Source organism: Hydractinia symbiolongicarpus, chromosome 9 (genome assembly GCF_029227915.1).
Source record: "Hydractinia symbiolongicarpus strain clone_291-10 chromosome 9, HSymV2.1, whole genome shotgun sequence".
Classification (NCBI taxonomy): Eukaryota; Metazoa; Cnidaria; class Hydrozoa; order Anthoathecata; family Hydractiniidae; genus Hydractinia; species Hydractinia symbiolongicarpus.
Genome location: NC_079883.1, coordinates 15,936,955 through 15,953,331, shown reverse-complemented (window position 1 = coordinate 15,953,331; position 16,377 = coordinate 15,936,955). Strand labels below are relative to the sequence as shown.

The 16,377-nt window shown below is 34.8% G+C and overlaps 1 protein-coding gene across 4 annotated transcripts in view; it reads left to right on the top strand.

Annotated features, from left to right (window-relative positions):
* Nucleotides 1–10,008: 10,008 nt before the first annotated feature.
* The window catches only part of LOC130657484 (serine/threonine/tyrosine-interacting protein-like), a 48,809-nt gene continuing 42,440 nt past the window's right edge, over nt 10,009–16,377 (top strand). Inside the window, exons 1-5 of one of the 4 annotated variants that reach the window (XM_057460472.1) lie at nt 10,010–10,226; nt 11,740–11,844; nt 12,247–12,279; nt 15,850–15,903; nt 15,990–16,087. In XM_057460472.1, the coding sequence (XP_057316455.1) occupies nt 11,782–11,844; nt 12,247–12,279; nt 15,850–15,903; nt 15,990–16,087 (248 nt within the window). In that variant the 5' untranslated portion in view covers nt 10,010–10,226; nt 11,740–11,781. Of the gene's footprint in view, nt 10,259–11,589; nt 11,845–12,230; nt 12,280–15,849; nt 15,904–15,989; nt 16,088–16,377 lie in introns of those variants that run through there. The other 3 variants (XM_057460471.1, XM_057460473.1, XM_057460474.1) reach the window with 3 other exon arrangements.

Here is a 16,377-nt window from a genome sequence, read left to right as displayed (position 1 = left end):
AACGATATAGCTAAATCGAAGGGGAGTGTCTGGGAATTTACTTCGAAATCCAACATTTCAAGATATATCTTTACGGCATGAAGTTCACTGTCTCTACGAACCATAAACCGCTAGTGCCCCTCTTCCGCGTTAATGCTAAACCACTGCCCTGTATCGAAAGATGGATCATGTACCTAACACCATTTTCATTTGACGTCCAATACCAACCAGGCGACGACAACGCATCGGATTTCCTATCACGTTCAAATCCATTACCCTATGGCCATACAGACGACAAAGAGCCGAGTCCTACGTTTACGCTATGCTAGAAAGCACGCTACCAGTTGCAATCTCCAAGTCCGAATTTAAAATAGCTTCGAAAGAGGACAAACGACTTACTGAATTGAAAGATTGCATCATCACCGGTTCGTTCAAAGACCGAGTGGTCGTCCCTAAAAAGCTGTGTATCAGAGTTCTTCAGTTAGCACACGAGGGACACCAAGGTATTGTTCGCACAAAACAACGACTTCGCTTGGTTGCTGCTCGGATGCGATTTATGCGGTCCATTCCCGAAAGGCAAAAACCTATTGGTATGCATCGACTATTACAGCAGATATGCTGAGGTGGAAATCTTACACAAAGTTGATACACACGCCATTGCAAAGAAACTCATGAAGACGTTTTGCCGCTACGAATCTCCAGAAGAAATGGTCACAGACAATGGGCCACAGTTCATAAGTGCAGGCTTCAAACGTCTGATGACCAAGTTTAACATCAAACACCGAAAAGTCGCTCCATACCACCCACAAGCAAATAGTGAGATGGAGCGTTTTAACCGGACACTGAAGAAATGCATCCAAACTGCCGTAGCTGACGGTATTGATTGGCAAATCGCATTGGAGAACTTTTTATTGTCCTACCGTTCCACACTCCATGCCACAACAGGTGTGGCGCCTGCTGAGCTCCTATTCGGCCGTCCCATCCGAGATAAGCTCCCTACAAATGATAAATCACATCCCGATTCGACGCGAGTGGAGAAGCGAGATTCCGACCGCAAGGCAAAGATCAAAAGCCATGCTGATAAGAAAAATTGTGCCAAGCCACACAGCATCAAAGTAGGAGACCTCGTCCTCATCGCCGACAAAAAGAAGCATCAAAACAAGCTCACTAGCCGTTGGGAACACAACCCCGCTGAAGTCACGAAGGTTAAAGGGAACGCTCTTGCCCTTCGCCATGATGACAAGTCATTCATGCGAAATAGCGTTCATGTCAAGCCATTTAGCAGTTCAGGCAAGAGAGTGCACACATCTGCGAAGTGGAAAACAATGAGCACCACTTCAGATGAATCAGTCGAAGGTAGCACTGACGAAAACGAACCTTAACCATCCTTGCCAGAGAATTACCCTGCCAAGGTCGAGAATACCGCTGACGAGTATCAGTACGAGGATGTGAGGATGCCAAGGAATCCGATGCCACCATACCGTATAATGACCCGGAAGAAGGAGGAGACACGCTCAATACCGAAATCGCGGAACCACAAGCAGAGCAACCTCCCATCGCGTCCAACGTTTCAACTTTGCACTTGTGGTTAAAGGGACTGTCCGGTGAAAAATTATTTTAAAATATTATTTGTAATTTAAAATTATGACATAGAAAATTCTTTTTTGATATTATTCACTTAATCACATATATAAACAACTCTTTTATCGTAGATGTTGTTAAAGCATGGCTTCGTCTCGTTGCTGAAAATGCGCGCAAAACGGCCTGGGTTAAAAATTTAGTATGCGTAATTATGCATGTGACGTAGAACAGTGGTGAAAAACAGACTATGTAGCGAAAGTGTGTAGCGTTTTCAGTACAAAATATGAACCCCCAAGAAGTTAACTGTTTAGAAACTTATTTAAAAAAACTTTTAATTTTAAACTCTTCTCTACGAATTATGAAATACGATTATTAATATGTCTTCGTCGAACAAAAATTTCACGGTATTAGGATTTCAGTATGAACCAGAAGATCAGATTCCGAAATAGCTTCACAGCCTAGGCAGGTTTTTAATGATGCTTTTGATGATCAGGCAGACTTCGATCCTCAGCAAATTCCTATAGATTGTGTAAGCCTGTTTTACTGATTGGTGTCGTTGTGGTAAATGTGAGAGGATGCCGACAGAGAAATAGTGTGTTTGCTGTGTTGAAATCGATGCCATAAAATACTTCAATCTTAATGGTAGCGGTTTATTTTTATATATTTCCAAAAATAATAAGGCGAGTTTATATTTCCAGACTTTTTTCTAACTTCATGATAATTATAGGTGAATATTTATATCATAGCACATCCGTATTTCATTCTCAACAGAGAATGGTTCACTCCGATCAGACCTCTGATCATGACGGGCGAGTATAATGCGTGTAAGTCATATTGAAAGAACTACTTTGTTCATCACTAACATACTGCCAAGCAGTGAGCGGGATTCGATCCTCGGTCCCCAGAACTGGGAGCCGCAGACGAACCCACTACACTACGTGCGGCAATATGTTAGTAACAAAGTAGTTCTTCTTCAATATGACTTACACGCATTATACTCGCCCATCATGATCAGAGGTCTGATCGGGGTAAACCATTCTCTGTTGAGAATGAAATACGGATGTGCTATGATAAATATTCACCTATATGTATACACCATCCGGATAAACTATCCGAGTTCATCACTAACATATTGCCGCACGTAGTGTAGTGGGTTTGTCTGCGGCTCCCACAAACAACAAACAAAGTAGTTCTTCTTCAATATGACTTCATGATAATTATTTTAAGATCAGGAGTGTATCACACAGCATCCACATTTTAACTACATAGTGTTGTTGAAAGATGTGTTATGGACAGCGTTAGTCACGCTATATGACTGGGAAAGTCGCGGTTTACCTGAGCGTGACCATGTACCAAATAGGTAATCTATTTAATCTCTCCCGCGTTACTAAAAATTCGACGATTGACTTAACTTATTTTGGTAAAAATTTTAGGACTTACTGTTACGGTGCTTATCGACAGTTTTGCTGGTTTATCCACAACACGTGTCATACCAGCTTGTGCAGTTTGTAAGATCCGAAAGGAGTATCCTAGTGTAGATGGACGATACACTGGGTTTAAGGGTGACGCAGAAGGGGGAGAACTGGTTGAAATGGATTTTTCTTGGATAGCGGAGATAGAAGACGAATAGTTATATACACTACTTGTACATATTTACAAAAGTCATACACATTTTTTTCGTATAAGAATCTGTTTTTTAAGAAACGTAGTAATATATTTTTTTGTGCAAATTTAAGAAACATTAGAAGAAATATTCATCGGATTGCTTAAAAATTAAAAACGTGTATTAGAATTTTTATATTTACAATTTTATACGTTTATATTTGGTCGATTTTTCGATAATTTCTTCGCGAGGTGGCCTGTCATCGGGAGTAATCTTTAACGACAGTTGGCGTTTCATCCGATTTCTTTCTGAAACTTTTTTTTACATTCAGCGCGTTTCTTTACTTTTGCAGGATATGGTGTAAGTAGCCATAATCCTTATCAACTTTCACAATTTTGGATACAAATCTTTTGTTCGGTTTGGAATACGCGACTTTGAAAAGTGGTTTCCGAATTCCTTCTTCGTTAACTGAGTGTTTCTAAAGATTTCTGATAATCTGATTTAACTTCAAATTTAACTTCATTATCGATTAAACATAATTGTTCAGAATCTTCAACCAAGGCTGACTTCACCAACTAATAACGATCGAACGAAGTAATAAAAAGGAATGGGAACAAAGATGATATACTCGAGAAATGTTAAGAACATTCAAGGCTTTGTCAATACCAATAGCAAAATACGAAGAAATTAAGAATAATTATCAAGATTAACATTCTTATAAAAAAAACAGATTTGCTTACGTCTTTAGATTGACTTCGTTTGGCTCATGATGTGGATGATGTACGTTCCTTAGGGGCAGTCTTATGACAAAAAATTGTCGGCACAGAATTTGGAATCCTCCGCTGTTTGCAAGGACGATCTTTATAAAATAATTCATTCTGAAGTTTCCAGCTTGGTTCAAAGCAGGTTTCTTCAAAATGGTCAGAGCATAGGGGGTGAACCTTCTACTGCTACTTATAAATATAATATTACTGGCAATGCTTATAGAAGTACTACTTATTGACAAAACATTTTGTAAATTTAAAAAACAACAAGAATACATAAAATCACAGTCCTGATATTTACTTGCGCACGCATCTAAGGAATTATGTTATGCCCGATGCGCCCGCAGAAATGGAGGTGAAAATGCAACAAACTAATTGGAAAAGTTACCTCCATTTCTGCGCGCACAGGAAAAACACGGTATTATGATTAAGTGTATTATCTGTAACTGCAACCGTAACATTCTTACATGCCCTAATTTTAAATAATCAAGGCTCAAGGATGCTTATGAGTATACATGCTTTTACCTTGGGTGATTGCATTGCTCTTACTAAATTTTGTTGATTATATAACATGTTGAAGACCAATATTCAGTCTAATACCACCAACCCAACATGCTTAGGATAGCCAAGGCATAATGTTATTTACAGATGTTAAAAAAAAGGTATCCAATAACAAAGAATAAAGTGTATATATATATATATATATATTGTTCCAACTAGCTAGCTAGTAGTAACCAATGCTAGTGCTAGTGTAACTAAACATAAAATCCAAACCAATCAACCTAGCTAGCTAGTTAAACACTAGAAAGGATACCTGTCTCTCTTCCATGCTTTCGCTATTGCCCTGTATTTTTTATTTTTTTTTTACGTTCTCGCAGAAAAGATCAAAATATCAAAAAAGGAAAAATATTAAAAAGGGAAAAATGATGAGTTTAGTTTACTAGACTAGTTAAACACTAGAAAAAATATAAACCAGCAATTTTAATAAGCCCAATGGGTATAAAATAAGTACCATGTTCTATTTTTTTTACCAAAAGTTCATAATTTGCCCATTTGACAAGTTAATTTGAGACGACATAATAAAGGAAACAAACTATATGTGCATCACTTCAATAACAAATTAAAATTGTCTCTAAACTAACCCCATTTTCATGTTAGTATGTCTATTCCGGCTGTGTATTTTGCGGAATGGAAATGGATATTGAAATAGGTCTATTATACTTAACAAAGTGAATCAATAATGTTAATTTAGGACAAGAATAGGTGAATTTTAACTATTAATACTTTTGCTTTTATATGTATACTTTATACCAAGCAGAAAAAAATTCATGGCTTAATGTGTAAGGGACCGTCCCCACGATTATGATTCTTTTAAGCTCGTATTATCATTTTTTAAAATTGTTTACAGATCAATCCATGAAACGAACGAATTTTGGAAAGGAATTGAGAAACAAACTGTTTTTCCAATGCAATTAAAAAACAATTTAACATATGATGAATTTATTACGTGAAAAAATTTTTAGTCATTCCTTCTCACTTCAACAGATTTCACAAAAATTTATGCAGGGTTAATTTTTGGTAATGTCAACTTTTACCAGGGATAAATAAAAAAAATTTAAAAAGAAGAAATGTTTAATTTAAACCTTTATTTATGTTTATGTTTCTTAATAACATAACAATAACACCAGATTTTAATTTAAGACAATGAGGAGGCATACCTAAGGGTATAATACTATTTAAAAATTCCACAGGATATTGATTTCGTTCCTCCTCATCATCACAAACAACATCATCTGCACTGAAATGAATTTTTTCTTCACCTGGCAACACTGTTAACACTTGATCATTAATGATAAGTGAATCATCATTTGTAGGTGTTAGTATCACAGATGATGCCATATTTTCTGGGTGAAAATCCCTAAACAAAGTATTAACAATACATTGATGTTGTTGCAAAACACAATTAGATGGCACTTCAATTACACCTTGGAATGGTGGCTGTTTCTGAATAGGTAAAACACTTTTCCCAAGTTGCAAAAGCCATGCAGCAAATTCTTGTTCTCCTGGTCTCGTTCGCGAGTTAATCTAAATTCTGTTACAAAGTGCCATTGAGGGGAACTTTTTAAGCACATGTCAACAATCTCAGTTGGTCTTCCTTTTCTGACAACAGGCAATAACTGTCAAAAATCACCACCTAAAAGAGCAACTTTACCACCAATGAAAGTTCGTTATTGCAAATGTCTTTAAGAAGACGGTCTATTGCATTAAAAGCATGCTTAGGGATCATGGAAGATTCATCAAGTAGAAAGAGAATTTTTGTCGTATAGCTCTTGGAGTTATGCTGCATGTACTGTTTTCTAAAATAGGAACTGATAATCGAAACAGTTTATGTATGGTGGTACCGTTTTTCAAAAGAGTTGCTGCTGTATCAGTAAATGCAGCAGTTTCAACTTGAAGAAAATGAAGAGGAATGTCTGGATACAAATATTGGCAAGCATTGCGATTCTCTCCATTTAGCACAAACCAAGCTGTTAATTTAGTGGCTTGATTTGCAGCTCTGTTCAAAGCTTCTTCAGTCTGACCTTGCTGAAGATAGATAGATAGATGTGCATATTTTACATGGCTAGCCTCACAAATATCGAGGGATATACCCTGTCTATTATTTCCAGGAGGGGCCATGGCGTAGATGGAGAGTCCTAGAGTATTTAATGCTCATTTTGAGCTACGCAGACCCAATTAGAGCCCGCGCTCTACTAGACAACTCCCGGCAACATCCAACGGCCCACACAGTGTGCCATCTTCCCAATTTCCCTCACATGGCTTGGGTTAACCCGGGGCTATGGTAACATTCACTCGCCCATGTTGAATCGCCTTCAAGAGGAATCGAACCCCGGTCTCCCGCACAGAGTACGAGAGCTATAACCACTAATCTACGGCGCCATAAACAATATGGTTTTTAGGCAAGTGCACTGGCAGTCTATGGACAACATGAGATTGCTGATGCATTTTAAATTCAAAGATACGCCATACTGGCACACTGACATGCCTAGCATCTAAAAACGTCTGTACCTCATCGTTATTAATACGTTCAAGGATCTCAATCTTGACACAATCATAACCATCATAAATATATTTATAAAGGTATTTAACAGATTTAACAGACATGCAAGCCTCCAAGTTTATAGATGCTAAAAAATTTTTTGCAAAGTTTTTTGTGCAAACACCATCCTCCATACATCTGGAATTAGGATTCAGATACCCACATGGTCCATGAATCATACATGACCGAATAATTTTAAACAGCTCAGGTTGTTCCTGTTGATTAGGAATTTCGGCTGAAATAACAGTGTCTATGTCATCTGCATCCCGAAGTTTATCATTGGGATCTAAATGAAGTAACAAATGAGACAATGAGGTAAACCCCTCTTTTAAAATTCTATAACATAAACATGTGACACAGTTTTACCTAAAACACCCCTTTCGGTAACATCTTTTAGGAGTTCATTTAGTTTCAATTTAAAAACTCGAGAAACTAAATCAGGTCGATCATGTGCATGTTGGCCTACAAACAAATTTTCTGTAATCTCACTCCATTTTGGATTGCAGGTAAAAGTCAGGAAAAAGTCTGGTTTTACAAATTTACCAATAACAGCCATAGCATCTTGATAGTTTTGAGCCATGGCACCTGGACTTCTTTGAAAACTTAAAAGAAGGACAACAATACGTCCTGGTTGAAGACCTCGCTCTTCAGCTTGTGCATTCGAGTGGTTAGCTAAATCTTCAAAACTGTCAACACGCAGGTTTGTTTGATTCGCACAAATGTAATTTAAGTTGTTACCCTCAACTTTAACATAAGAATCGACACAATACTGTTGAAATAATTTGTTATCATAATGGATTGGGCTAAAAATTTTCCAAAACAGCCACACGGTAAGTATAATACTGCAACTGTAAAAGTATTTTGTGTAGAGTATGGGTTGCACATTCGGCAACATGGGGTTCATGCACATGCGTACTTCTGATGGGGCACGGTTTTCAGCAGCTGCCCGAGCTATTTCATCAGCTTCCACTTCAGCCCTGTATCTGTATGCAGCTGCAAAAAGGCTAACAGTGTTCATTACATCTTAAACAGTTTGCATCACGTCTTCTCTACAGCCATTATTTTCAGGACGTGCCATTCTTTCATTGAGTGCTCTACCTGCTTCATAAATATAAAGTTGGTTAAAAACAGGAGTTTGGCCCTCAGGAGGGTGGAGATTTCCAACACGATGCCATATTTGACCGCAGATACGAAAGCATGGTGGTCCACGGCCAGGGGGAGGACGAAGATTTGCTCCAAATGAAGCAAACAAAACAGCACTATTATACTTACGTATATTACCTTGAAAATTCCGTGCCTGACCAGTATCACTATTTGTTAACAGTTGCCTTAGCTGCTCAGGGTAAGGAGACAAATTATCAAGTGCGACTTTGCCGTTATGACAGCATTTGAAACACTCTTCATTTTCAAACTTTACAGCTTGACAATACTCATAATTTTTGTTCATAACACCTAAATAATAAACATTGGGCAGAATATGTTGACGTGCAACATTATAATATTGGGCATTTCTGCAAACACGAAGAGCAACATGTCTTTAGACATCAACTTGCCTTCTACTTATAACCTGTTCGTCACGCTGTTTTTGACGTGTCTTTCAGCATCTTGAGCTTGTCTATGGGCAGCCTGTTCATTAGATTCTAATTGCGTAGAAACAATGTGCCTTTGAGCATCCATAAATTGTCTATGGGAAGCCTGCTTATTGGATTCTAATTGCCTAGAAACAATGTGCCTTTGAGCATCCATAAATTGTCTTAGGCCAGCCATAAATTGTCTGTTGCAAGTTTACTGAGCTGATTCTACATTACAGCTAGCAGCCTGTCTAACAGTATTATTACACTGCCTAGTATTGACCTGATCAGTCGATTCCAATCAATGTAAAGATGCGACACATTGAGAGTGTTGCCTACGTCTTGCTAAGGCAACATCCTCATTATCAGATAAACATGGCACTACATTTCTCTGTATTTCCTATGGAAATTCAATATTTGAGAAATATGTGGTCTCAAAATGGCACCTATCAAACCTTGATTATTGTCACGTTGTTGCAATACAAACCTACCTAAATTATTAAACAACCTAAAACCACGAACTGCTGTCATTAATTCCACACTCATTAGACATTATATCCTAGTTAAAACTATATAAAACAAATTGGGTACCACAGCTCCTAAAATGAGAAAAAATACGATAAATAAATATATATGATTATAAATAAAGCTAACTTGTCATAAGAACCAGTAAAATAAGACTTACGGTTTACAGTTCTTTTTACACTTTTTAGCCTGACTTGTTCTTATAAACATATTTTTCATATTAATACCACTATTTGGAATTCAAAAGAATCCTCTTATTTGTAAAACAACAGTTTGAAATGCTACGCTATATGTAATTACAAAATAAAAAATTCCTTACTCACAGTTCCTAAGTTTCAACTTCTATAATTTCCTTTTTTTGTTGTTGCCTGGTATCTAGGAAAAATATAATAGAAAGAAAACACTCTTTTAACTTATAGCTACCTAGCTATATATAACTATATAAAACTAGTTGTTAGCCTGTGAAAAAATTGACGGGTTAGCCGCCCTTTTTATACCGGATTTTCTGTGTCTCACTACCTGCACAGCTAAGCTACCATTTTGCGTGACAGACAGACAGATGTATACGGTTATTATAATATAGATAGTATTGATGTTAGAAGCTATTTACAATCTCTATAATTTAATTTGCTTGAACAACAACAAAATTGTTTGTACTCGCATCTTTGTGCAGCATTTTAAATAATTAAACACGCATATTAGTTATGCACTTGAAGATCGAATTAATTTATGCAAAATTTGTAAAGAAATAGGCTAGCTTTGTTGTTATAAACAAATGGGAAAACAAAAGCATAAGAAATATTTATCTTTTCTTTGCACAAAGTTTATTTAACAAACTAGTTTGATTTATGTGGATATTTCCTAATGTAGTAAAAGTAAAAGTTATAGGTATATCACTTGAAAGCAAGCTGATGAACTGTAGCTAGCTGTAGCTATTAAAAATGATTTTGTGAACATTTCTTTTTTTTAAGAAAATGTTCAGTAACCTAGTAGCTGCATTGGCTCACTGCATTTTTTGAAAATACCTTCAACAATTTGATATTTAAAAACAAAGATGTCTTAGCTAGCCTATTTATTTACACAACGATAAAAGAGAAGATTAGGTATTTAAAACTCCTTACTGAACATAAACTGTGTATGTGTTTTTCTTTATCTTTCAACGATTTAATAATTTTTTTATTCGCTTTTTAAGTTCTTCTTTTGTCGCGAGAACTTCAAAAAACAATTTGTTTGTTTGTTTGTTTTTACACCAAGGGAACTTTCTATTCGAATGCCGTTCCATTGGAAAGTAGGAATTTGAGCAAATCATGTTGCTTATTTTCTATCACGTGGTTTGTGACGGTTGTGGGACAAATGTAAACAGAACAAAAAAACTCGACAAACTCGCGCATTCGGGTGGTAAATAATATAGTCCTTGTAAAAGTCACACACAGACAGACAGAGGCTCTGTATTATTACAGCAGATTGTGTGAGATTAATTTGTATATTTGAAATAAATATACTTTGTATGTCTGAAAAAACGTTACAAGTATTACGTGTGTGAAACAATTTTATTTTTGTATTAAAACATTTTTCAAGACAGCAGGTGTTTTTTTTTTATTTGCTAAAATTTTTACAACATAAAACATTTCGCAAAACAAAGAGTGCACACAATGAAATGTGTTCACTTCTGAAAAAACACTGGAAGTGATTTAAAGTCTCAAAGCTTATTTTGGAAGTAGTATTGTTTCTTCGCCCAAATTTGCATGTTATTATATTCTTAGAAATTAATTTTGCTATATGACTATGCTATACATAGCTTCTAACACCACCTTGTGTAAACATGATGTAAAAAAATCTTCGCGTTGGATCGCAAGGGCATTACACCACGCAACTTTTTGAATTCCTTGCAAGGTTTGCACTCACGAAAGGTTGGGACAACCACATATTCTCTGCATTTGCAACAGTGCAAACTTAAGTATATTAGTATATTTTGTTTCATAAGTGTAAGACAAGTCAACAAAATATGTATGAACCTGACTTTTATTCGATAATGCCGGCGACCAATAATGTAATTATTGCTTTTTGCGGCCAAAATTTGGAGAAAAGTTTAAAAAAAATTGTGCCATGCTGTTTTTGTGATACGTTTTTACCACATGAAAATATATATGTAGTTTTTTTCGTTAGTTTAATAGCTAAGATAATATATGTCTAAAGTAAAGAAACAAATCTAAAATGATGGATTGGCATTTAAGAAATATGCATTTTAGAAGGAAGTAAACACATTTGTTCTAACTGTTGCACTTAGGAAAGTCTAGAGCACACAAAATATACTTTTAGAAAAGTAGTTAAAAATCATTTAAAAAGGTGAACCAACTCGCTAAATTCGGTTTTATCCACCAAGTTTTGCTTTTTCTCTATTTTTCTGCTCTACAGCAACATGTCAACTTCTCCAAAATTGGCTGAGCATATACTCAGTGGTATACTCTTAGGGGTCCAAAAATTTCCCAGGTATTCAGTTAGAATGTTGTTTCCTAAAAAGCATGTAAAATTTCTTATCAGAATTTTTCTGTGAAATTTGATCATCAGTATTTGTCACTTAACTTGAAGTGCCTTACTATAACTTTTTTTATTTAGACTTTTTGCTAATAATGTAACGAGCATGACCATATAATTGATATGGCTGACAATGGAAACAGAGTTAAATTCCCGAGCTTGCCAAGTGTTCCATGTAATCTGCCAGTAAGTTAATTAACTTCTTAGCTTTTATTTATGACTCTTAAGGTGTGAATTATTCACTATTATTGCATGTTTATGCTAAAAATGTATTTGTTACGATCAATGCGTCAATTACATTTTTTGCAATTTAGTGCTGTTCAGTCCCAAAAATTTTAAATTATCTACATGATTGCCGAAGTATTCTAACAAATTTACTAAATATACTGTGGACATGGGGAAAAAGTTGTCAAAGAAATTTAAAAGACTAAAAAACCGCCAGTTACCTAACTTGAGGAGCTACTGAAACAGGTTTACATTTCCCTTGGCCGAAACAGTTTGGCAAAAAATCCTGTCCCCCATAAAACTGCACTCTGTGGACTAGATTATTGTCTGGTGTAATAATTTTGCAGACTAATATTTATTTAGGATTGGGAATATAGCATGAGGCGTGAAATGCAGGTATATAAATACTGTATGAATGTATTACTGTAATTCCTCTGTAGCCACCTCCCTTTATTTACCTCCTCCCTTTATTTACCCTCCTCACTCTCATAAAATATAGAATGATGATGCATCAGCACTTTTTTTCCTAGTTTTGTTCTAGTTAAAATAATAAAAGTAAGAGATTGCTTAAGCTTGGAATGGTTTGCAACACATTCAGTAAACGACAGAGTAGGCTGGTAACTAGAAAGGATACCTGTCTCTCTTCCTTGCTCTCCCTATTGCCCTGCATCTTTTTTACCTTTCTCATCAAAAATACAAAACGGGAAAATGATGAGTTTAGTTTACTAGACTAGCTAATAACATATGAGTCACATGGTTGTCAGACACAGATAGGTGACTTCCTAAAAGTCAGAAAAAATGGTGGCGAAGGATGCGAAGGGGATTTTGATAATCTTGAAGAGGGATAAGATAATCCCTTTTGACACACGAAATATTTTTATTTTTTTAAGATAATTATTTTCTAAATAAAAAAAGCAAACAAAAGATTCAAAAATGACCAAGAAAGTTTAGCTAGTTACCTAGATTTTTTAGGTTTATTCAGCGAAAATTTTATTTTTTTACAGGATCTTGGTCTAGGGTGCGCGTTTTCATGTAGTTCTAACTCTAGAAAACTATTACTTTTTTTCCAAAACAAAGTCTGTAACAAAATCAGTAAGCCAAGGAGTTTAATAGAGCACGCAGTTCATGTACTTTTTGTTACGAATAAATAAATGTGTTACTTTCTTTCCAAGACTTGTAACAAAGTTAAGGAAGAGGGCATTAGCTATTTTCATGATGTATAGAGTCATTATTAAAGGACGTCCAAATTTCGGGAGGAAGGGGTCTTTGTATTTTTATTGATTTCATTGTCTTTTGGGGAAGAATAGAGGATTATACAAGTCGTTTTGCTCTCAATTTACATGAGAAGCATTTTAAATGGAAATCTTAGTTGTTCTTTTTATATTAGTTTGTTTTTTATCCAGGGAATTTTTCTGCTAAGCTTCAAGAATAGAAGAGGATATGAAAACGCAGATGTGGAGGGGATGTTACATATGAAGCCCTAGTAACATAGTTATTTTTCTAAATTAAGAAACATGTTTATAAGAACATAATACAGACACTATCAGTCCTTTTAACTGAACATGTTTAAAGAGCATTGATAAAATAATATTTTAAATTTTCTGGGCTCTTTTTAATGGCAAAAATAAAAGAAATGCTTTTATCCTTATTGAAGATGAAAGTTAAGTACACACTTTTAATAAGCTTCAGCCCAGCACTCAAAGTTTCTTATTTTTTTGACATTTCAAGTGCTAAACGTGTTTCCATTTTCAGGAAAACATAAGAAATTGAACATGATTTTTAACCAGCAAGCTCAGGTTTTGTTTCCTGTAAAAAATTATTTTTTAATAATTGCATTGTTATCTCATAAAGTTATTTTTACCGAAAATTTTTCTTTAATTTTGCATTGTGTCCTCAGACAATTATTCTTTAATTTGGCACTATTTAACCTTTAACCTTTAATCTTGCATTGTTTCCTCTGAAAATTATTCTTTAATCTTGCTGTTTCCTCAGAGAGTTATTTTTTAAATTATTCATTTTTCACCTGATAGCTGCTAAAGTTTCTTTTGCACACATTTTCTTCCTTTATAAAAATGGAAAAATTATTCCACCCCAATAAGAAAATAATTTTGGTAACACTGGGTAAAAACTAAAATGAATTGAATACATCAACATTTCCATTTTATATTATTATGTAAAGCAAACAACTAACGAAAAGAAAATGAGTAAAAGCATTCTGACAGAAAAATGCCTTACAGAAAATGCTTATTAACTAGGCATGCAAATACTCTCCACGGATATATTATAAGTTATAGTTAACAACACTTTCGAAATTCAACAAATTTTTTTAGAAAAATATTACATATATGTAAAATGAAGACAAATTTTCTAAAATAATCGTGCTACTTACTAATAATGTACACCATATCCAAAATATTTCAGTAAAACAAGTTTACATCTTAATGCTCACACACGATTATCAAACATGAGAATAAATAATGAAATTTTTAGACAAACATAAAAACCTTATTTACAGTTAATTTGGGGTGGTAGCATATTTTTTTTCAAACATAAAATTAAATGAAATTTGTAGATAATCTTCTGTTTTCTGGTTAATTTTAAAACCAGAGGCCGCATGTAGGACCAAATAAGATTTGTCACTTTCCACTAGCCTTTATCGAGAAGTAACAGATCCAACAAAACTTGGTGACAAACATGGATAAGGAGGCAAAAAAAACATTTTTAACTAATATGGGCCATTGCCTAGCAACCAAGTTTTCCTTGCATGCGAAACCAAATGAAATTTGTAGATAATGATCTGTACTAGCATTTTAGACTATTTATTAAAAAAAAGGAATGATAATTTTTAGGATAAAACTCAATCAACCCTTTTTTGCCCAAAATGGTACCATTATTATTTTTTCCATAAATTCAAAAATGTTACTTCCTAGTATTTATGTATCAGTATCTTTGTGCAAAAAAGCAGAAAAACGTGATGAGCAGAACCAAAAAAGAGCTTTGACGTAAGAACTGACCCTAATTTATAGGTAACTTAGCTGTCATGTGTGACCAAACAGAAGAGGATAAATTATTTTTTTAGTTAAAATGCATGACTATAAATATATGGTGGACCATGGGAACCCTCAAGCTTTCTGTATCAAACAAAAATCTCCACCATGCAGCAACATAATTCTAAATTTAAAGGAATATGCAATGCAAATTTTCGCCAAAAAAATTAGGTATCAAAATCCTAAATTTCTGACATTATCTCCCATAAATAAAATACCAGATACAAGATTCCACTGCCACGAAACAAAGAAAATATTAATAAAAACTTACGTAATTTAACAGGTGTCGGAAAAATTAGTTACAGAATAACTACACACTAATTATATTGTGTCAGTGTCTAAAAATGATATTTTTGGTACCACAATTTTGTGTAATATAAAGAAATCTCCAGGCATGCAAGCAGTGAAAAAAATCTAAAATGGTTAAAAAAGGACTTTCCAGTAGTGTTTTTTATGTTGTGTGGTTTGTGTAAACAGGGCTTCAGGTGGCACAAAACAAAAACCATTTGGCTTTATAAATTTTCATTTAAGCAGTATTTTCTTATTTCTTTCAGACTTGATTTGGTTTTAAAAAAGCTGTAAATTCATTGGCACAGACTTTTATAAAAACAGAAACTTGTTTTTTACTTGTTATAAACTTTGGGTGCAGTGGTATTGATGCTTAAAGAGCTGACATTCAGTTTGCAAGAAAGCGTTACAAAGTTGAGATTATAGACAATGAAGTATTTGTGTTTGTTAAGTGAGGGGGTGCTAAAAGAAGTGCTACTTGCAGGATAGGTTTTGCTTAGGAAAAGGAGTTACTTCCTTTGTTGACTAAAGTGTTGTCAATTTAGGTAAAAGGTAGGTTGTATAAAGCCTGTGTTTTGATGAATGGCTGTAGATGCTAAAAATCACATAGACCTGCATTTTCTCATTTTAGGAGATAGTACCAAATGTTTTTCTGGGTCCTTACTGCACCGCTATCCGTAGAAAGGTATTACCGTATGTTTCCCTTGTTAATTTGTTTATATAAATTTCTACATAATCGATGATTGTACAACTACTATTTGGTTTTATTAGCTGTCAAATCTACAACAGCACGGTATAACACATATTGTTTGCATACGCCATCCTATTGAAGCCAACTACATCAAACCAAATTTTCCAGATATTTTCAAGTAAGTCGTCTGTAAAATGAAATTTGTTTTATAGTAGATGTTGTTTGGGCAGCTAAGCTATGGTCAGCTTTTTTCATCCAAGATGTCATGGATTACAATACTATTTGCCTTTGAGGATAGTATTGGTTTCCAACTCGTAACTGACTAACTAACTTCCTTTCTCTAAAAATGTCAATTGCAACGTCATCAACGAGATTTAAATAAATGTCCTAGGTGATTCGAACCAGCACTGCAGTGGCCCATTGCATCATAGTCCAATGTGCTAACCAACTGGGCTATTGTGACAGAAC